Source organism: Passer domesticus, chromosome 8, assembly GCF_036417665.1.
Source record: "Passer domesticus isolate bPasDom1 chromosome 8, bPasDom1.hap1, whole genome shotgun sequence".
Taxonomy (NCBI): Eukaryota; Metazoa; Chordata; class Aves; order Passeriformes; family Passeridae; genus Passer; species Passer domesticus.
In genome coordinates, this window is record NC_087481.1 from 38267844 (window position 1) to 38289853 (window position 22010).

The 22010-nt window shown below is 38.3% G+C and overlaps 1 protein-coding gene across 3 annotated transcripts in view; it reads right to left on the reverse strand.

Annotated features, from left to right (window-relative positions):
• The window catches only part of ZSWIM8 (zinc finger SWIM-type containing 8), a 54847-nt gene that overhangs the window by 19948 nt on the left and 12889 nt on the right, over positions 1–22010 (reverse strand). For all 3 annotated transcript variants that reach the window (XM_064430477.1, XM_064430475.1, XM_064430478.1), the window contains exons 2-9: positions 14542–14695; positions 13285–13379; positions 8522–8694; positions 6697–6804; positions 3848–3929; positions 3114–3234; positions 2568–2769; positions 1504–1679 (exon numbers count right to left, since the gene is read on the reverse strand). In XM_064430477.1, the coding sequence (XP_064286547.1) occupies positions 1504–1679; positions 2568–2769; positions 3114–3234; positions 3848–3929; positions 6697–6804; positions 8522–8694; positions 13285–13379; positions 14542–14695 (1111 nt within the window). The remainder of the gene's footprint in view (positions 1–1503; positions 1680–2567; positions 2770–3113; positions 3235–3847; positions 3930–6696; positions 6805–8521; positions 8695–13284; positions 13380–14541; positions 14696–22010) is intronic.

Here is a 22010-nt window from a genome sequence, read left to right on the forward strand (position 1 = left end):
TATATAATCCCAACACTTAAATCCTATCAGATTTCCTACCAAAAGTAAAAGGACAAGAAAACAAAGTAAAAACTAAGGTGACCAAATTGAGGTGCAAAGGGTACTGGGACAAAAGGGACTAAATGAAATGGACTACTTAATTTGTCCACTCAAGAAAGTAATTAACCAGGGAACATACTGGTTAAGAACATGATTTTCAGAAGGAAAAAGGAGCAGGAACTACTTGGGAAGGGGAACATAAGGATGAGAATCTGTAAAGGCTCCTTGTGATTCACTGTAAGGACTGGGAAGCACAAGAACAGGGTCCTTGGAGACTATCAAACACCAAGAGAATAGGTAATCAAGCAGGAGCATTTCAATTATTCATTAGCTTGAGTAGGAGATCTGAGCAAATCTGAACTGCATCAAATAATGCAAATGTGAATATAGATAGCACAACTTCATACGTTATTAACATACTTTATGCTTCATACGTCATTAATACTTTGTGCTTCATACGTTATTTAAATACTTTATGCTTTTTCTGTGTGATTTGATTGATGTTTGTGTTTATTTTAAGCCTCATTCCCAGTTTCCCACAGTTTTTGTCTTCAACTCCTATACTTAGCTACTTCATATTGTAAACTGTACAAGATAGAAACTGCATCCATTTTAGTGTCCTTAATATGCCTTCCATAGGGCATTTTATTAATGTTACACAATCCAGAGAAAGAAAATCCTGTTAACATGTAATTGTTCTGAAATTACCATCCTGTTTTCACTTTTTCTGAGAAACTTCTGAGAATTTATAGTACATTAAACTAATCCAATACATTTTATACACCACACTGTAGACAAGATGTACAAAACAAACTATTACAATGTCAACCACAGTATCTCAACAGGAGCTCTCAGTACCTCCTCTGCTATTTAACTGGTGCTAAATAAAGATGGTGTTAAATTAGGATGGCAGTGACTTGCCAGAGTACAATATGGTTTAAAAATCTGCAGAAGCCAAACAATTTTTTCTCAGACAATGGAAAACACTCAAAATCATACATTGGTGACACTGTTTACTAATACACTGCAGAGAACAAACTCCTTAAGAGCACAGAAAGTAAGAACTGCCTCATCTCGAAATACACAATAGTGAATGACTGGGCTAAGCGGAATTTCATTAAATTGCTGAATGGTTAAATATAGAAACCTTTAAAATTAATTGGTAGCTGGTGCTATCATTCAAATGTTCTCCACTGGGACACTAAAATGTAGAATTACACCCATATGTAAGAAAGAACGCTCAGAAAAGAAATTAGTCACACTACTTGACGTTGCTAAAAGTAAGCAGCAATAGCAATTAAAGTAATTACAGTGCTTTGAATGTTACAGAGCACATAGTCCAGAAGGACTAATGGTTGAATTGAGGTAATGATACAAACACAAGAAATCTACATGACGAAAGTCTTTAGTGTGGTTGAGTATCACAGAAATTAAAGAGAGACAAGAACTGATTCTGGTGCTCACCTCTGTGGACTAATAGTTGGGTCGAGGACAGCCAGCCTCCAAAGAACCACCATCTCATCACACATGCTTGCACAAGCATGAGCAGCTACTTCTGACTGGCCGCTGCTGCGTCCCGTGTGCCCGCTGGCACTGCTGTGTGACGCGGACGTTCGCACGCTGTACCACCAGCCAGTTATCTGCAGCAGAAAGAGTTCAGTGGAGCTGTGCTGGGGCCAACATCTCACCCCCTGCTCTCACTCTATCTCATAATCCCAAGGAAACGGGATCTGTAGTTGATACCAGGTTTTTATTTGACTCCAAAATAATTATGACCCTTAAAACAGTATTGGTTTGTGAGAACTAAGGGCCTCAAAATTTCTCTGTTTAGAAGGCACATGCCCAGAGAACAAAACACTCACAGGACATTCACTTCTCAGAGGTTTTCACACTTGGAAAGAAAAAGTAAACAAATGTGATAAACAGAGCATTTCCTTTCCCCTGCTTGAAGTCAAGTAGGTATGGGATGGAGCAATAAGGAAACTTACACCACAGTTTATATTAGAAACTGAGGTCAAAGTCCTGAACTACCAAAAGAAATCTTTTTTTTCTAATATTATTTTAACAAATTTAAAAAAAAAGTACTGCTTTAATCCACCCAAATATATCTTCAGTAAAGATAACAAAAGAATCTATCACACAACATATATATTTAATTTTTATCAACATGACAGCTCATACATGATGTGCTTTGTTAAAAAAAACCAAAACTGATACAGAACAACTGTAAAATAAATCACCTTGATTAGGAAGAAATCAAATCAAATATGCTGAACAAAAGAACTCAAACTCTACATATTAATGTTAGAAGAATTGAGGCATTTGGGGAATACAGTGTTACCAGGACATCACTAAATCAGAACAAGAGCAAACTGTAATATCCTTTTAGTGTGGAGAAGCACCTGCCTACAACGCACACAGGCTATTAAAATAATTGTATTCAGCTATGGGTTGTATAGACACAAAGCACCAGTTACTGGCTCTGCCTGGTTCCCCAAAACATCCCCCCACTCCAAGCAAAGAGATACCTGCTCATAGTTGAGACACTGGTCAGTCAGAATCTCCAGCAAAGGAGCTGCATTGCTATCCCGTCTCTTAAACATCTCCCGCACAATGGAAAGCAAGTTCCAGATCCCTTCAGGTTCCCTTCCTCGCAGGGGACGCCGCAGACAAGCCCACTCAGCAGCAGCTGGTGGCTCAGTGGAAGACAGATACATTGAATTCACATCACTGTACATAAAGCAGAAGAACATGGAAAAAAATTAAATCAAGCAGAGTCACAGAAAATCCTGAGTATAATGTACATCCAGAAATATATTTGCCCTTCAATGGCACAGACATGAGCAACCTAAAAGACAGAATGTATAATGAGCTAAAGAACACCACACAAGCAAAATACTGTACAAATACAGTCTGCTCTACTGAAATAACACTACAGAAGCTACACAAAAATACAGTCCAGAAGAGCAACCATGAAACTGAGCGTCTTTCAGTCCAAAGCATACAGGCTATATGGTGAATGAATTTACAGATCACATGAATGTCCATTTTCCCTTCAACAGGAAACAGCTCACCTGAAAACAACAGGAGTGGGTCCACAGAACTTATGAAGGGTTTTCTTTATGTTGTCACTCAGAGTAGATTCATCTAAGTACCAGGTGCTTTGATCTGATGCAGAAGGTCCAGCAGTGGGATCTTACAATGAAAAACACATTTACAGTCTGCAAGCTTTGAAGATGCTTCATGTGCCCAACCACAGAGTACACAGGCATTGCTACCCAAGTTATTGCACCCACTGCTGAACACCATATCCAGAATTTTCTTAAAATGTTACCATAACATTACCTTCAACATGAACAACATTAAATTAGCAGATTCTTCTTGACCAGAAGGGTAATGCAGCACTATAATAGGAATGCTCTAACATCTCTGGTAACCAACACTTAGGTAAGCTACCCCAAATCCCAGCTAACCCAGTCTAGTGTTGCAAATAGTCCAGTTTTAAGCAGGAAACTGGGAGACGTCCCTGCCAACTGATATTCCCAGCAGTCTGTATTTAATACCAAATTAAAAAGAAAACACTTTGTTAGAAAGTGCATTGTCTGATGCTCCCTTCCTCTGCAAGCTCTCTGAGGTGCCTGTTGTTGTGCCATATATACATGTAGGTGCCAATACTCATCCCTTTTCCTCTATTTCTATCTGCAATCCAAGCTACCAGGTAACAAATCAGTTCAGAAACTTGAAGCAATGGAATCATTCTCTTCCTATCTGTGATACAGATTGCTGAAATAAGAAGTATTAAAATTACCTGGGGCTCCACACACTGTGTTGATGGCAGTAGACTGAGAAGATAACAACTCATCCAGCAATCGCTGAGCTGTTGGAAGAATCTGAAAACACAAAGCAAACTTTCAATATATACAGTATTTCTTATCCTGCTACACCCAGCCAAAGACCATGACTGAAGCACTCTGGCAATTTCAGGAGTATAGAATACAGAGCTCTACGTTTTCAGAAAGGACGACAGAGGGTGCTAAAGATCACACAACAACCACCAGCTGTGACAGCTCTCACAGCCCAGGAAAGGCTCACTTTCTGTAGTCACACCCTAATAAGTAAGCAAAAGCATCACAACTTATTAACTCCTCCCTCATTTCTTGAGGAATAGAAGCCTACAGAAAGTGATACTGCAACTAATTTTGAGAGTTAGGGAAGACACTGCTGTCAAGGTCACCATTTTCCTGCATTTTGAAAGATCTTTACTTCTTGTTCCTAAATAATTTCTCTGAAATCCAAGCAAACGGGAGCAGGGGAGCAAACTATAAAATACATGTACACATAATTTTTGGGCAGACTTTAGCTTATTTACCATCCAGTTAGCAAAGGGATTCAGTAGTAGATGAATGCAATTTCAGCACTAAACTAATCATAGCTTCTGGACTAGCTCAGATTATAAGCAGAGAAGGTTCACACTGATTGTAAAATCCTATGTAGATATGCCTTTAAAATGCTATTTTTGAAATAAAAATGCACAGTAGAAAGAGTTTTCTCCCCCACACTAAGTCTGAAAAGTGTAGATCCATTTAGCCTTTAGTATGTATGCACAGAACAGGCAAATTGTTAATCCACATAATTAGGATTAAAATGACTTGCAACAGAATGTCTGATATGCCCCACCGCTCCATACAACAGCTGAGGTAAAAGATCACTCCTACTATAAAGAAAAGCACATTCAGTACACCTGTATTTGCAAACACTACAGCTACATCTCAAACAGATGGACAAAAAAACTCTTCATAAGGATATTTTCTGCATTTCAATCACCTACAGAAACAGATTCAGCATTAAGCTATTTTGTACCGTTTTCCCACTACTACATATTTCAAGAAAATTCACAGGTCTCGGCAGTGTCACACCTTAAGGCTGAAGTACCAGGGACCTGCAGTGACTCTTCTTCAGTCTTTTTTACTAAGATATTCATGCTTAATTGAAATAGGAATACTGGCTTAATAAGGGGATATAGCTCTTGGGAGAAGAACGAAGAAATGAATTCCAGCTGTTTTTCCATGATTTTCCTAGATACAGAAAACACTTTCTACAGAGATTCTGAAAAGCCATCCTATAAACCACCGTTCCCTTACACATGGAAGTAATTCAGCACTATAATACTGTACCGTGTCATTCACAAACTGGAAATAAGGATAAAATAGAATCACGTGTACAGCCCACTCTAATTCTACATCACGTAGTCAAAATACAGGGTCCCAAGGAATTAAGAATATCTATCTCCACCCAGAAATCTTCAAGACCAGGAATAAGACTGTTGAAAGAATTTGGGCTATGCCTTGCCTTTTTAAAGGAATTACACAACATAGGTTAAGACATATCTCCCAATAAACCCCAAACTTTTCTGTTGGGTAGCATTCATCAGATTATCTGGCAAAATTGCAATAATTAATTAGCCAGACATCCCTGATACACATGACCAAAGGAGAAATAAACCCTGCAGAAAGGAGCAGACAGACACAGAATACCTAAAAGCAAACATCCCAATTCATATGCCATTCAGGAAACAACTATTACCACTCCTAGCCTTTCAAAGCCCTCCCCTACTAAGCACCAGACTGTACCATAAAGCTTAGTCTGAGGAGAGAAAAAAAAGTTTTTCCTGCTGTGTAACACAGCAAGAAGCACACACTACTGGCACTCATCTCTCAGCAACAAAAAAGCAGTATTTTTTATCACTTTCATATTATACAATTCCTCTATTTCCTCTCATAAGAAGATTAGTATTTCTGTAGGAAATTTATAGGTTGTTTTAGCAACAGAATATCTTAGTGTCCTAAGCATAGCACCATAAGATGAATTTTAGGCACATGCTTCCAGCAATCTAACTCCTACTTAAGTGGAGTGTGTTACAAATGCACTGCTGAAATGTGACCAATACCCATGCAGGAGAGTTTTTCTCAATCTCCTTTAGCTGAACCAGCATAAAAAAGTTTCCAAGCCCTTGTAATTTTAAAGCAGCCATTTCACAATCACTTGGGTATTCTTGTCTATTTTGTGCAAACATTTTAGGCAGATGATACAAATGACCTGACCCTGAATAACACAGATATTTAAGGAATGAGAGAGCAGACTTAGCCTTTGACTAAAAAAAGGTCATGTCTATTATACTGAATGATTTTTATGAATCATCAAGAAGCTACACTGGGGGAAGTCAAAAGGTTACCAGTTAGATGCATTAGGAAGTGCCCACTTAAGGCACATACAATACTTTATTTGGGTAGTTCTCTCCACTTAGCTAACCAAACATACAAAAAAGAAACAAGCTGATTTGGGCTGACCTAAATTTTCAACAATCATGAACTGATTTACTGTGTTTGATCTTTCACAAGCTCTGTATATATTCATGCTGATATGGATAGCCACCACTCTTTTCTCCTTTTAAGACACTTCTGATCTTTCACCTGGCAACAGACAATTGTCAAATAATAGAATAGCAAAACTGAAAAGCAAGAACTGAATCTCTTCCCAGCAGCTCACAACTGAATAGCACAACTGGTTATTTTGCAACAAAAGACATCACATAAATTGACCCAGAATAAAGATAACTGCATTTAACAAGTTGCCAGTCAGATGACAGTCCCCACTTACCTGTTGTGGAAGTTCACTGATTAGGTACTGAGCAAATTTTTGCAACTGGTCTCTTTGTAGCCGAGACAAAGACTCAGAAACAGGTGCTCGTAAGCACACTGCAGAGGCCTGAAGAAAGAAAAGGAGACACAAACTACTATTAATGAAGCTGTGTCCACCGAATCGATGAAGTGTCATAAACACTTGCTATGCTGATGCATACCATGCTTGGTCTTGATGGCCAATTATTTTTTCTCTGAAATTATGTAGTGTGTTGCAGATAAGATGCAAATAAGCTGTCAAGGCTTTATAGAAACTGGTTTTAAGGGTTTTTTTCAAGGAAACTGATGTAACAGCTGTGCTTAAGATCTGTTGTTGCTAGCAATTGCACAAATACTGGCAGAGACTTCACAAACAAACCACTAAAATAGGACATTATCCCTTAAGCTTCTGGCAAACGAACCAGCTCTGTGGGGGACTGTTTCACAGAATCACCACCATCTCATTTATCTCTTTAGAGTATCTTAATTCAGTCTAAAAATCTCTTTCCATATCTTAGAACAAATTAGATGATAAAAAACCTCACCACTAGCTTCTTAACCTTTTTCACTCTACGTAACAAAAATGTCCCACTCAAAATTTAACCCTACACAGTCAAAAGCAGTTTGATAATAAAAGACACTTCTGATATTGTCTTGTCTATATAAAGCAATATACCTTCACTTATAACTTGCTAGTGTCAGTTTATACAAACACAAAAATACTTTCACTGTCACTTTTCGGGTGGAGAAAGGATTGGAGGCAGAAGAATGATTTTTATCTTACACAGGGTCCAAACTTTGAGTGTAAATAACTTAAATGACAATTTGGTTTTTAGCCTCATTCTCCATATCCACCTTTTAAAACTCAAACTAAGAATTCAAAGCAGAAACCATTTTTTGCCAGCTCTCCAGTCCTAAGTACAGAAAGTATACCAATATTCTGATTATTTCACAAGAATATAAATTTAAGCCAATTACACTTGTCCATTGTGAAATACTAACAAGCTTCAGCAGGTTATTAGAACTTATTACAGAATCTGGAGTTCTTGCTCATGATCATAAGCATGTTAACTGCAAAATGTTTTGTGACAGCAGAAAATCTTCTGTTCCTTTCAATCATCAAAACTTGATCCTTTGTTCTTCTCTTTGTTCTTCTTTTTGGGAAGCTTCTCAGCTTCCCAAAGTAGAAGAAATCCAACTGTATGCAAGACCAAACCCTCAACTGGTTGATTCTACACATTTTCAACTGAAGTTGGTTAGGATATAAAATGCCTACTTTTTGCTCTGTGGAAGGCCACATAGAATAAAAGCAGTCAAATAAAAACATTAACCTGACTGCTTGAAATCTTCAAGTCAAAATGACAGCTCAATAAGTGTTAAAATGAACTGGTGAACATAATGGCCAACAGTGATCAAAATTACTTTCCTTCTGCACTCTGATCAAACAACATAAAGAGAGAGCTTTCAAACCCTGTACTTACAAAGACTTTTAATAAAAGACTATTCGTGCCCTTCCACTCTTGTCAGAGATGAAGAAATAATGAGTAGCATTTAAATGAGAAATAGGAAGGGGCCATAAAGCGCTCAGTATCTACCCTTAGAAATCTGCCCATTACCAAAGACCGTCTGCAGTTTAGGGCCTCAGACCATTCACCCTGCAGCCCACAACTGCGAGCAGACATTTGCACAATCTGTAACCAAAAGGAGCGTCAAGAACCATTTCCCTGAAGAGAGCGTGTGCTGCACAGAGCAGTACTGAGGAGTGAGCAGGAGGAGGGCAGAGCAGAGGCGGGCGGGATGCCTACATTGTGGATGCGGAAGAGGCAGAGCGCCACGACGTGAGCGCACCACTTGGCCCCGGCGCCGCAGGTGCAGCTGCACGACGTGATCCGGCACCGGTCAAACATCACCGCCACGTTGTACGCGCCCTTGGGGGGCACCATCTGCGGGGGAACCACAGTGGCACTCAGATGGAAACCTGGGGAAATGCACAAGTGCAAAGTTACTCTTCAGGTATTTGGGGAAAAGGTTCAGCCAGCACAGAAATACAGGTATATGCTATTTAAACACTGAAAAAAAAATGGAATCCATGTAAGGATGGATGTGCATCTAGAGTCTCCAGTACCTCTTTCTTCCCAACCAACTATGCCTAAACATTAGCAGAGAAGCATAATTTGTTGTAAGAGACTCCAACATACCAGATTTTAATACATTAATTAATTTATCTTATTATTTAACAGAGAAAAGCAGAACTGAATATAGTCATCCCTGAAAATGGTCAGGTTTTCTTTACAGGGTCAAAGCTTATGACTATACATACACATTTTAGGCATAACTTCTGTGCTAACTCTGGCAGCAGTGCAGAAAAGGCCAGGTGACTTGTTTGGAATTATTTCCAAGGCAATCAATTCTCACAATTTCACAGTCAACTAAAGAAGGCAACACTTAACCTGAACACTTACTTTCACTTTGTGGCTTCACAAACTACCCATTTGTCACCAATTATGCACCTCCTGGCAATTTCGTTAATATCCTTTTTTTACAAATCATGACCTCAGAAAAAAATAAACAAAACCTCTTACTTAGACTAAAACAATGGAAAGGAGAAATTTTTAGAAATAACACTTGAATCTAGCCCCATTATTCAGTGACCATAAACAAATAAATTATGACAAAGGATTTTAAGAAGGCTTAGCTTCATGTAAACTCATGAAGTGCTTATGAGTTGTACTCATAATTCAGCTTTCTCTGGAGATGTTGCTCATCCAGAGGGACATGTATGATCAGGCAAAGGCCTGCAGGAGCATGGATCTTGTACCTGTCTTGAAGGTGCCTATCAGAAGTTAGTAACCCTCTACAGAAATGAGTATCAGCCTCAGAACCTTTCTGTTAATCTGGAATTCAGTTTTCGTGAAGCAGAGAAAGCACCGGGGCACAAAAGTTATAACCAAACTTCAGTCTTTAAGTCTACCTTAAGTGGAAAAATATGGCTTGGGACAGATAATAGCTTTTCCATCATATGGTCAAGGAAGTAGATTATAAATCCATATGACTAAGTTTTTGTTATGATAGCGTGAGATCATAAAAATGATCATAAAAGTGGTGTCCAGGAGTGCACATGACCTACTAAATTTATTCAATTTAAAACAATGTGCATCATGTCCTCCTCAAAATATAATCCCCATACCAACACAAATTTGCTTTTACCTTGCTTAACCTTTCTATTTGTCCTGTTCACCACAATTCAAATCCTCTCCCTGATGTGAGTGATTATTTTGATTAGTACACATAATGCCACCCAAATTCTTCAGCCATTTTAGCAATTGGAACAGATTCAAAACAAAAGAAGGCATTCACACAAAATTACTGCACTGCTTATTACCAGATACAGTTCTAATTTATGTTCCACATTTGGTTAATACAACCCAAACAGTTCAGCTAGTCCTTCTGTCATACTAAAAACAACTCAAGAGTAATGCTGACTTTCAAATAAGCAAATTAAGCATTTCCTGAGTCAGAATTGCAGCAATTCTGTTACACTGCAACAAAAGAAATACAAAAGATGTTAGAGAAGACTAGATTCCAGCTAAATGCTCTTACCAAGCTCCTACACCCTGACATTCTTCTTTGTATATGAAGACAGTTAAATGACAATGCAACAAGGGAAAAACACAAAACAAGACAAAATTTAAGGAGTTTAACATGACATACCACAAGCTTTAAATCAATCTGTAGCTTGACAAACATGTCTGACACAATGCTAATTCAAGCAGTCCTGCAGTTAATTATTTTGCAACACCAATCTTGCTGTACTTAACAATTATTTGTGGGACTGCACGGGAAACTATGAGGAAGGCAATCTGGATTACAAGTAATGGTTTCTTTTACCAGAAAAAAATTAAAAGAATCACAGAATCTTGGAGGTTGGAAAAGACCCCTAGGACCATTTACCTAAGCATTAACCTGGCACTGCCACATTCACCACTAAATCATGTCCCCAAGTTCCACATGAATTCATTACAACATGGCTTTCTTCATAACTATTCTGTTACTGTTGTAGAGGCAGTTCTGATGCCCCCACAACAGTAACAGAAAACACACATCTCTGCTTAGAATTCAGGAAATTTGGGAAAAAAAGGGGAAAACAAGAGCAGAACAAAAGCTTTTACATAGAAGGCAATTTTGGACAGTTAGCTTGTTTTAAACCAAGACAGGAGAACCTCTAAAAAGTACAGACACTATTGAAGGAGAAGCCAAGTTAGAATCCAAACTGAACCCACCGCGGCCTTCCTCATCTGTTAAAAAGAAACTATGATAAAAAAGAAGTCCCTGAAATCCACAACACACCTGTTTAAGAACAGCAGTAATGTCTTCAGTTCAACAATGTGGGTATGTGACTGCTACAAAGAGAATGGAGGGAGGAGGTCTACAAAAGCCAATTCCATGTGTATATACAGCAGAAAGCTATATAAAATTGGGGGTTTGGAATGTAGTGAAGAGGTGCTACTGTTCAGAAATCACAGATAAGGATATGCATGCAGACAAAATGACTAAGATTAGTAATGCTTAAAAAAAATCTTAGACTACAAAGGGAAATGGGACAAGAAGAGCACAAGTCAAGATTTTTCCTACTGAACACAGTATCAATGCACTCCTCAATCCCTCTCCAAATCAATTCCCCGCTCAAGGGCTGCTTCATTTCCTGTGTTTCTTCTCCCATTTGTCAGTGTATAGAACTCAATACTGCAACTACACAACTTAAAATCATTTGGAGTGGACAACTGAAAATATATTCACCCCATCTCTGCTGCCCAGCTTCTGGGCTGCTATTCATGGAGAAAATAACCCCCATGATTAGATACAGTTCCTCTCCTAAGGACAAGGCAATCTTACTATTTAAACAAAGTTTCTTCCTTTCCTTCCACACACACATAATCCTTTGTTAAGAATCACAGTTGCTTCTATGTGTACTTGAGAAGTTTTTCCCCTGTATCACTCACCACCTCCTCTTTTTCCCTACTCTTCTGCTCCCCCAGACACAGGTTTTGCATTAATATTCCCTTTGTTTGTGTACATTGCTTTACACCTCATCACCTTTTTAATGTATTACTGAAACAAGTGCTGACCACAGTCTTTTATTGTCTATCAAATATTTTGCTCTTTTCTACTCTCAAATTGCCAGGAATTATTGAATTTCAGGAAGCTGCTTTTCAACTCATTTTCTCTGCCTCAAATATTTGGCTCCCTGAAGTTTAGCAGATTCCTTCGAGGCCTCTCTCAGCATTTCACTCACAACATTGGAAGATTATTAATGACCTCAAAAGTCAATTTAATCCTATTTAGCAAAATTTCCAAATCAATGCTGACATTCCAAAATTACTATCTGGTCTCACTGACACTGTGTGAGGGAGTTTTAACTCAATCTGACTTAAGTACAAAGAACCACTTCACTCCCATTACCAAGAATTGCTGCTGTTGCTGTCACAGTGAACACTGGACTAGGTAATACCCTTTTAGAAGCTTTACCTTGTATTCAGGTAACAGCTCATCAGCCTCTTGCAGTTTGCATATCTCAAAGGCCATCTCTTTCTCTATTTGGTCTCCCCAAACCTTTATAGTACATGTCCCTTTTATTCACTTTCTGAGGGCTCTTTACCTAAATTTATTCATTTCCCTCATCACTAAGAGTTAAGTATTTAACTCTTTAGTTACTAGCTACTAGTTACTAGCTCTAGTAACTAAACAGGCCCACAGAAGTCTCTATCCCTCATCACATGAAAATATAAGAAATTTCCTAAACTTCTTCCTTAACATTATAGAGTCTTTTATATTATCATTTTTCTTATTAGAACAGGCTCGGTTCCCACATGCCAAATAATATGCTGATTCTGAAGCTCACACTTGCAGAAAAAAAATCTGCATGGGATTGACACGGCCCACCTTGACATACTAGTAGTACCTTTATTTTACATAATGCCTTCTGGTCAAACAGCTGCCACTGAAAAAGCTATCTCAATACTCTTCTTTGCTTCAAAGGATTTAATGAAAAATCCAGAGTCCAATTCTTTGTATAGATAAGATTAGCTTCTATAGCCAAAAACCATAAAAAGAACATCATAGTAGAAGCTATAAAACCCACTGACCAACAAGAAGGATTTCCATCTGCCAAAATACTATACAATTAATAAAACTCTTTTGTTACAAGAATAAACTTTGCAAACTTCCTCTCTGCCATACAGGCACTTTAGGCATTGACCATTTGATCAGACAACTAGAAAGTCAAGTTCTCTCTAGCAATGAAGAATTTAAGCATTATGGAGAAACAGGTATTCTATACAGTTTTTTGGAAAATGCTAAGACACATCAGTCCATTTCACAGCTGAGCTGATTGAGGCCAAAATAAAACACAGCATTTAGCTTAACACATTGTAAAGAATACATTTGGTAGGAGTTTCAGCTAAGATGCCAGACAAGCTTGTTTTGAGACATGGTCATAGCACTGCTGTCCCATTGCAGATGTGATTTTGGAACTCTGAATATCTAGAAAGGTGGAGCTGCACTTTCTTACCTATCTGGAGAGGGTCTTTGACAGCCCTCACCCGGAAGAGCTGCTCCCCTCGCTGGAACTCATCTGCACTGCCATTTGCCAAGCACGAGTACAACCTGCAAGACACCAACAGAATGTGTCAGGATCACTCTGCTTTGAGAAATTTCACAGTATTATCCTCTCTGCTGACATGGCTTTTGAAAACCCTTGCTATCTTGAATACCAAGTCTAGGTCTCTCCTGCCATTTCAATGTTACAATTCAACCACAGAAATCATTAGTCTTTCCTAACTGGGTTTGTGTATAGCCACCAGCAGTTTTAGGAATTTCCACCTAAGGCTCTGAAATACAAATTCATTCATAGTCTAAAATTAAACCTTCATATAGTATAGTATAGTTCAGGGTCTAATGTTAGCGTGCCACAGAAAAAACTCCTTCTAGACTAATTATCTGCATGCTCTTGTGTGGTTTTTTTATATCTGTGCTCATCAGAATAATGAGCAGGTACAACCAGCTGGCTTGCTCTATTCCCTAGCAGGTGATCTTACATCAGCACTTCTGACACTACCTCCCCCACCTGATACCTGAACCTTAGACAAACATATCCAAGAACTTCCAGCAAGATTCATTCTAAAAGAGTGTAGTATCACTACTTTGCAACAAAATTCTGAATGCAGTTACTTGGGTAGACCTCCTATAATATAAAAGCTTGAGCAAAGCTTAGAAATAAATCTAAAAGCAGAAAATCTTTGACTATGTAGTCACATAGTTAATGTGGAAACATAAGAAATATAGTTCATCTGAGTCTATAACTCTGATCACTGATGTATTCAGCAAATTCTGGTTCTTCTATTTACACAAAAAAAAGGATTGCACAGCACACTGAGCAAGCTCTCTTTGATAATTTCTGAACCCAGTGAAAGCTCTGACTCCAGTAACAGGTTCAAATTGGAAAGATGACTTTGTAAGACTAACATAAGGACAAAACTCCACAAGCTAGGCCACTGTTAGCCAAATTAAAGGATGCATTTATTTTGTCATCCTTTACACACAGAACCTAGACATCTCCATGGTTTTCCTGGCACATATGCAAGGCAGTTCATCCCAGAATAAAACCCCGTATCACAGCATATCCCACAGTAATCTATCCATGTATTACAAAAGGCACATAAGAGCCACAGAAGCACCAAATATACAGGACATCAAAAGGACAATGATTCTCCTCAAATGAACAAAACCTTTTCTTAAGCATCAGTGAAAAAGAAATAGTGTTTATTACCTGATATCCTCCTCATTTTCTGGGAAACTCCAGAAGGCGATTCGAAGCTGCAGTTGTTCAGGCACTGGAGGATAAACTTTCTCCACCACCTCAAATGGAATGTGAAATGCAACCTGTTTTGCAGAGAGTTCCACCAATGGGATCACCAGCCCATCTAGAAAGACAAGAAACAAAACACAATTAGCCATTCAGAGAACAAAACTTGTGAGAGGCTAAAGAGGTCAAAGCAGGGAGCTCTTCTACCTCCTCTTTTATCTCACCATCTTGAAGACCATTTTTCATGGATAGTAAAAGTCAGCACAGAAATCTTTTGAAGAGTCTTTCAACTCCATGTTTGTTTTCAGCCACTCAGGGCACAGGCACAAATCCCAAAAAAAAACAGCCCTTAGCCAAAAGAGCTGCATCAGCCTTGCAGTTAGTCTCCTGACAAAACTGACATTGTTTAGAAAGACTTAAGGTAACCAAGTATTTTTCCACACATTTCTGTTACAATGTGGCAGCGACATCCTGCGAATTCCAGTAGTATACACAAAGAATCAGTACAACATATATGCACAAGTAGCAATGGAATGGTTATCCAGGAATCTTAGTGTTCACTTTTTTGGACAATATTCAGTACTCACCTATTCACAAGATTTTAATTTCAATTAGTACTTGTTGGTTTATTTCCTTCACCACCACCTTTTATATGGTATCTGCCTTGATACTTCAAGTTCTTTAGAGAAGCAACTGGGAATTCATGTGTCAGTGCAGTACTGACTACACAAAGCTCATGAGGATCTTAAGGCAGTAAGAGCTTTATATAAATATATTTAACTATCACCTTTCTACCAAACTAACTCCTTGTTTTTACCTGCTTTACCATGTTTTTTATGTTTTTACCAGCAGATGAAGATTTCTTATCATCAGGCTATAGAAACCTCATGTTTCTGCTTTGCTCTGATTACATTTTATACAAAATGCCAGATTTGTTGTATCTGCAAGTACATACATCCCTGCTTTACTGAGATCACCTCCTGACCCATCACTACAGCAGCCTTGGTTCCCCCATCTTCCAAACCCAGATGCTAAACCCCTAATTAATTCAGGTATTTGATGTTAAGTCTCTTCACCTCCCTCACCAGCAACTAAAACACCACTGGAAGCCAGGATGTAAACCAATATGGCCTTCAGCTTTCCCTCCACACCAGCCTCCAGACAGCATATCAAAGGAAAACTTGAGCCCTGATGTGGGTAAGCACTTTCTCACCCCCTGCCTAGAGATGCCCTCCAGTCCCAGCAGCTGGGAAAGACAGGAGAGGGCTTTGAAAGTGCATGCACACAGCAAAGCAGCCAACATCTCCCCCAGCACTGAGCAGACCCCACAAATGAAAGGACTACATAAATAAGGGAAAAAAACCCCACAGTTTTCAAACATCCGCATTTAGGATTTTTTTTTGCAGTGAAATTAGATTCCATAATCACTATTCCCTTCTCCCAGACAGAGTCAGTCTTTTACCATCAGGGTTGGTTCTTCACCACCAATGATTTTTACTCCGTGTTATAGATCCAGTCTCTATTTTACAGTGCTATAATCCCTTCAACAAATGTGAGAGAAGCAGATTATAAAATGAGTGAAATCGGAAAAAGATGTGCCCTTTCTCTACAGATAGCAGATAAGCTTTTAGCAGAAAAGTAATTTTATTTACACTTTTAACAACAGGTGTAAAAACAGGTGTAAAGCTTTCATCAAATCACTAAAAATATACTGCTTTTAATTAGTCCCTAAAAAGTGTACTGTTTCTAATTAGTGCAACATAGTCAAATTAATATAATTCCTGCAGCTACAGTAGTAGCGGATACCACAGAAAGTCCAAATTGAGGCACTTTCATACTTGAAATTACTCTGAGCAATGAGAGGTATTTTGCATGGTTTAAAATGCATTTCTTCTATACAGGTAATCTATTCAATTACTACACTACACAATACTAGAAGAGAGGTAACACCTAAACAACCTCTGCAAGGTAAAAGACTTCAGTAGTGACTCAAACACCTGTACATTCTTTTGAGAGCTGCAAGCCTTCAGCCTAGATGGTATTCCTTTTTACCACTCATTTTCATAAAGATCTGGTGCTGGGTATGAAGCTTAGATTAGAAATACTACAACATGAGACCTCATCTGCTCCAGCACAAGTCAGGCAGCTTGACTTTAATATCTGTACCAAGTGAAGTAAGGTAAGGCTGACTGTGCACTGAGGCCATTAACTGATTCATCAGCTGTACTGTGCTAGCAGTGATGAGCAGAAGACAGGTGGCCAATTATGTAGCACAACTCAGAGCACACAGCTGAAACATCTTGGGAAAATGCAAAGGCAGTAAAACCTGGAGGGGAAAAAACAACCATCTTACTCGTAAGGCCACGCACCATTCTAAAGTACAGAATTTTCAATAAGGAAAAAGAGATGGAAAAATTAGTAGAAATTAACTGAAAAGTAGAAAACAATTTGTCAATCATACTCCAAGGGTGAGTGAATTCACAATAGCTACCCTGGCACACACGTAAATGCCAAAATTAGAAAGTTAAACTGCCCTAAGTTTCAAGGAGGTAGTCCTGCATAGCCAAGGTGAGACAACCCTACCTGCCATACGGCTCAGAGCAGTATTAGAGGGTCTTTTCCCTTCTTCCTCCTGCAAATTCAGCTGGACAGTCCTGGTGCTAAAATCAGACTTCAAATACTCTCATCTGAGTCCCAAACAAAGAGAGATCTATTCAAGAAGTTTATTTCTGGATACACAAATCTTGGATTGGTGGATTTATACCTACTTGTAGGTAGATTCACACCCACCCATATCAATAAAACAGACAAAAGGTAATCCCAGGTTCTATAATAAATATTTTAGCAAAGAAGAAAAAAGGAAGTCTGCTAAAAAGGTAAAGGAGAAAGCACCACAGCTTCACTCATAAAGCAAAAATAAGTATAGAAAGGAAGACTGAAAAATTAATATTAAAAAAATTAAACAGCAATGAAGTCAAATTCTTGAGATAAAACTATCCAAGGGAGAAGAGAATTTTAAATTGTGAGCAAAACTTGCAAGAATCACTATTTGGAACCACTCTTGGAAGCAGACATGACTCAACCAGAAGAAAAAGCACATTTCAAATCTTGAAAGAATAGAGTCACAAGTAAAGCAAAAGCAACCTGAAACTATTCTCATAGGCTAAATGACTAAGAAAACCCAGGTCTGGAAGGGATTTTTGATTTTGAGAAGCCATGTAACCTATATCTCCTAACTAAAATGCAAGACCAAGCATATCTGAACTATTCTGAATAAATCACACCTCATTATTTACCGCCACACAACATGCAGCTTTGATGAGGACTATCCTGCCCTTTTTGCTACTTTTTTAGATGAATTACAGGTTTGATGTTTGTAGTCATTTTGTAAAAGCTGAAACTTTAGCACAGATGTAATTATTCCTGCTGGAACAACAACAACACAACACCTGACCCCGAAACAGCCAACACAAGCTGTGCACACAAACCTGCATTTTCACCAGCAGGACAACTTCTGTGCCAGCAGGACTTACCACACAGACATGAATGTGTAGCAGTTGCTTAACCTTTCCAATTAGAGAGTAGGCTGTAATAAGGTGCAGCCAACAATTACTCATAAAAACAGATCATGTTCAAAATGATGCAGCAGTATTCCTTCAGCACAGTAACCGAAAAACAGAGAAGAAACAGCTGGAATAATCAGCAGAACAGGGATCATGAGAATTAAAACACCACAAAGAAAAAACAACTGGGCTAAACACTGAATGTATCTGTTATCAGGTTATTTCCACTGAGTTACTTTCATTTTATACACATTCTAAAAGTAAACTACACATACAAGTGAATGAATACCAATGCAAGTGAACAAAACTCACAGCAAGAGAAGACCCAGTACAAAGACAGGATACATTGCTTTCTCTAACTTTAGAAAAATGGTATCTTAGACTACATTATCTTTTAAGAGATGAGTCTACAGCTTTGGTTTTACAGCAATCCCTGGTCCCCATCTGACCTTTTGCCTCATCTGTCTCACTGGCTTCACTCCTAAATGTAACAAAGTAATATAACTACACACAGAACAAGAAGATGAAGAAAATTAAGTGAATCACCTGTGATATCAAAAGCTAGTGAGAACAGTAAAGCTAAGAGGAAATGTAGAGTTCAATCTTGACTGGTGAACAATGTATGGGGGGGTGTTACAAAATCTGGTTTACAAATCTCATTTTAAAAATAGTAAATAACACTTTGCTTTTTACAGGATTTCCCATGTACAAACATAAAACTGTTGCTGTAGAATGCATGTACAGGATTTCTGCTTGTTTAATTTAACTTCCTGTCAGTAAAATGTCCCTTGGATTAAGTCAGTGATACACTATCTCTGATATCACTTAAAACCAAAATGTGCTGAGAATTATCAAACAGGCAAGCAGAGGAAGCATTGCATTTAATCATAACATACATAAACAAACTCTTTAAAAATATTTGGGTTTTTACTGTTTTCTGTACATTTCTTTCTAAAATCCTGCTGTTGGTTTTAGTTTATTCTCTTGCCTTTTTTTTCTCTAGAAATTTATTCTAAGTTGATGTCTTTAAGAACTAGATGCCAGAGAAATACAGTCCTTCAGGGCTCAGACCTGGCAAGAAATATCAGAAAACACCACCTTTGTCTTGAACTCTGTAATAGTTGAGGGTGAATGCTGTGAATGTATTTTTTAAACAGCTGAACCAAGTAAACCAAGGTGAACATTGCAAAATGAAACATAAGCCTTTTAATTAAAGATGTACTTGTTACTGTAAATAAATTACTTCCAAGGCATTTAGGCCATTCATACTTCTTTTTCTTCTTCCATTTTACCATATAATCAACATCTTATAAAAAGCATGTTTATTAAAAATAGACAAAATCCATCTCTGAACTGCAGATAAACTACATAGTATGTACCAGAAGCATTTTGCAAGAGTCTGAAAATAAGATACTTGCTCTTCCTTTAAAGGTATTTCTCATGCAAAGCTCCATCCACAAGGCACATGAATTTTAGTTCCCTCTTCAAAGAGGTGTTCATTAAGAGCAGAACTGATTAATGGGTCACAGACACACCACCATGGCTGGTTTTCTATCACACTAACTTTTTGCCTCGTTACATTCCAGCCCTACAAAGTCAACTAAAAGGGAATATCAGAAGGGTTCAACTAACATCCTTGCAGCCTACATAAGCAGTAAGGGTCACAAGACACATTTGTGTCTGCTTGCTGCTCTGCGGCTTTCAAGCACAGACTTGTGAGATGAGTAGTGAATACTTACTATACAATTTCCCAAATTTCAGGCAACATTATTAAAAAACACAGCCCATCTATAATGCACTAGTAGACAATAGAGATCATAGAGATGATGGAATATTAAGAGCATCCTTGAATAGTCATGGTATTACAGTCTTGGGAGTAAATCAGACTAAGTACAATTAAATTAAGGTTCACAGTCCAGTCACAAACAGAACAGCTATGTTTTCAAAGAGATAAAGGAAATGTTCTCCACCTAAGTGGAAGAGATTTTTCAGCTACTCTGTGCCTGTAAGACACGGAACACAGGAAGTACTGAACCACAACCACCAAGCTCCAGAAAAAAACTAAATACTTAACATAAAAACGCAACTGAAACAACCAACATAAATTTAAATACATGAAAGAAAGAAAGAGAGGTAACATACAAGCACTGAAAACAATTGAACTATTTACCTTTAAAACACCCATACCAACATGGGTCCAAGCTAGGGGAGAGAGGATTTGGAATAGAAAAATGCAATTAAATTGAACATCATAAGAAACATCCATTGTAAAGGCTCACAGATGAGCTGCTGGAGCAGCTCGGAAGCTACACCATAGAGCAAAAGACAGATTAGCTACACATATGCTGAGAGTAGACCATCCAAAGAAGCCCTGTAGATAACGAAGAAAACACAACTCAAGATGCCCTCTTTCAGGCCAGTATTCAGACACTTACAACCAGGGATTAATTTCTCTTCAAAAGATCATCAATCTCTCAGCTGCATATGATCTCTTCAAATCACACAGCTGGTCTCAGTGGTGTTCTAAGAACACACACATCCCAGACTGCTTCAGCTCAGCTGGAGATGCTGGGTTCTTAAAGCAGCCCAGCAGACACAAGGACTGAGCAGACACCAAGAAGGGGCACCACTTTCTCCTCCCAAATACAACACAAGAGAACAAAACCAACAGGCAAGCCGAGGGGTGAAGACCCTGAAGCTGAACAGAGACCCTCCTGCATCAGAACCTGGCAGCTGAACGGACACAGGGAGTTGCATCTGCACCCAGTTGTAGTCCAGCTTGACTACATGCAGAATGAAGCATCTGAAAACCACAAGACACAAGGCAATATTCAAATACTGACTCCCAGCTGTCTTCAATTAGCTGTTTTCAATTCCCCTGCTTCAGATTAATAATTCCATGCCATTTTGTACAAAGGGAAAAAACCCACAACGTTCCTTTGTAAGAAAAACCAAGCAAACCACAGTATTGCTAAAAAGTAGAAGTTTTTCTTTTACAGATTAAGGAAGCTAATGCAAAGATGCAGGCTCCTGATTCCCCAACTATTTGTGGAGAATCAATCCTAAGAAAATAAGCAACTTCTTTACACTGAAATACTTGCTGTACCAAACTATAATAAAGTTTCAGCTACTTGTTTCTCGCGCTCCAAACAAATTCCCTGCAAAACACCTCAGCATTCACAAAGCCAGCTGCAACAACAAATGGAGAACAACAGCCTTTGGGGGAATTCATCCGTGCGAGTTTTTCACACAGTGACAGATCAAGAGGGTTAGACAAGACAAGAACAGGGATCAAGTGATGGAGATAGGATGCTACAAATGCTACTGCTGGTTAATCAACCTTGCTCAGAACACAGACTAGAGGGCATAGTCTGACCCGAGGGCTCCCTTGGTTTTGTTTTCTCTCAATGTTTCTGTACTTTTAAAATATCCACATACTCAAACACAACTAAACAAATGATCTAGCAAAAGCAGCAAGGACAGGACATTGTAATGCAACCCTCAAGTATTTCAGGCAATTAGCCACAGGAAAAACCCCAAAAATATGGTTTTATCCAAGAGGCTTGTATGGCAGGATGATATTCTCATCATGGAAGAATGAAAGTATTTATATATACACACACATAAACACACTTTTTAAAATAATCAAAATATATATTCATAGAGAGAACTAAGTGATCAACAAATTAGCAAAACACTCCAGAGAACAAAGCAAGAGTCACTTTGAATCACAGGTACACTAATTTGTTCACAAAAATAAACCAAACAAGAAACTAGCAGGATTATTTGATTTTATTTTTCTGTCTATGCAATTCACTCATTAAATATGCACATTAGCCTTCTTACTGCCTGTAAATAGTACAGAACTCT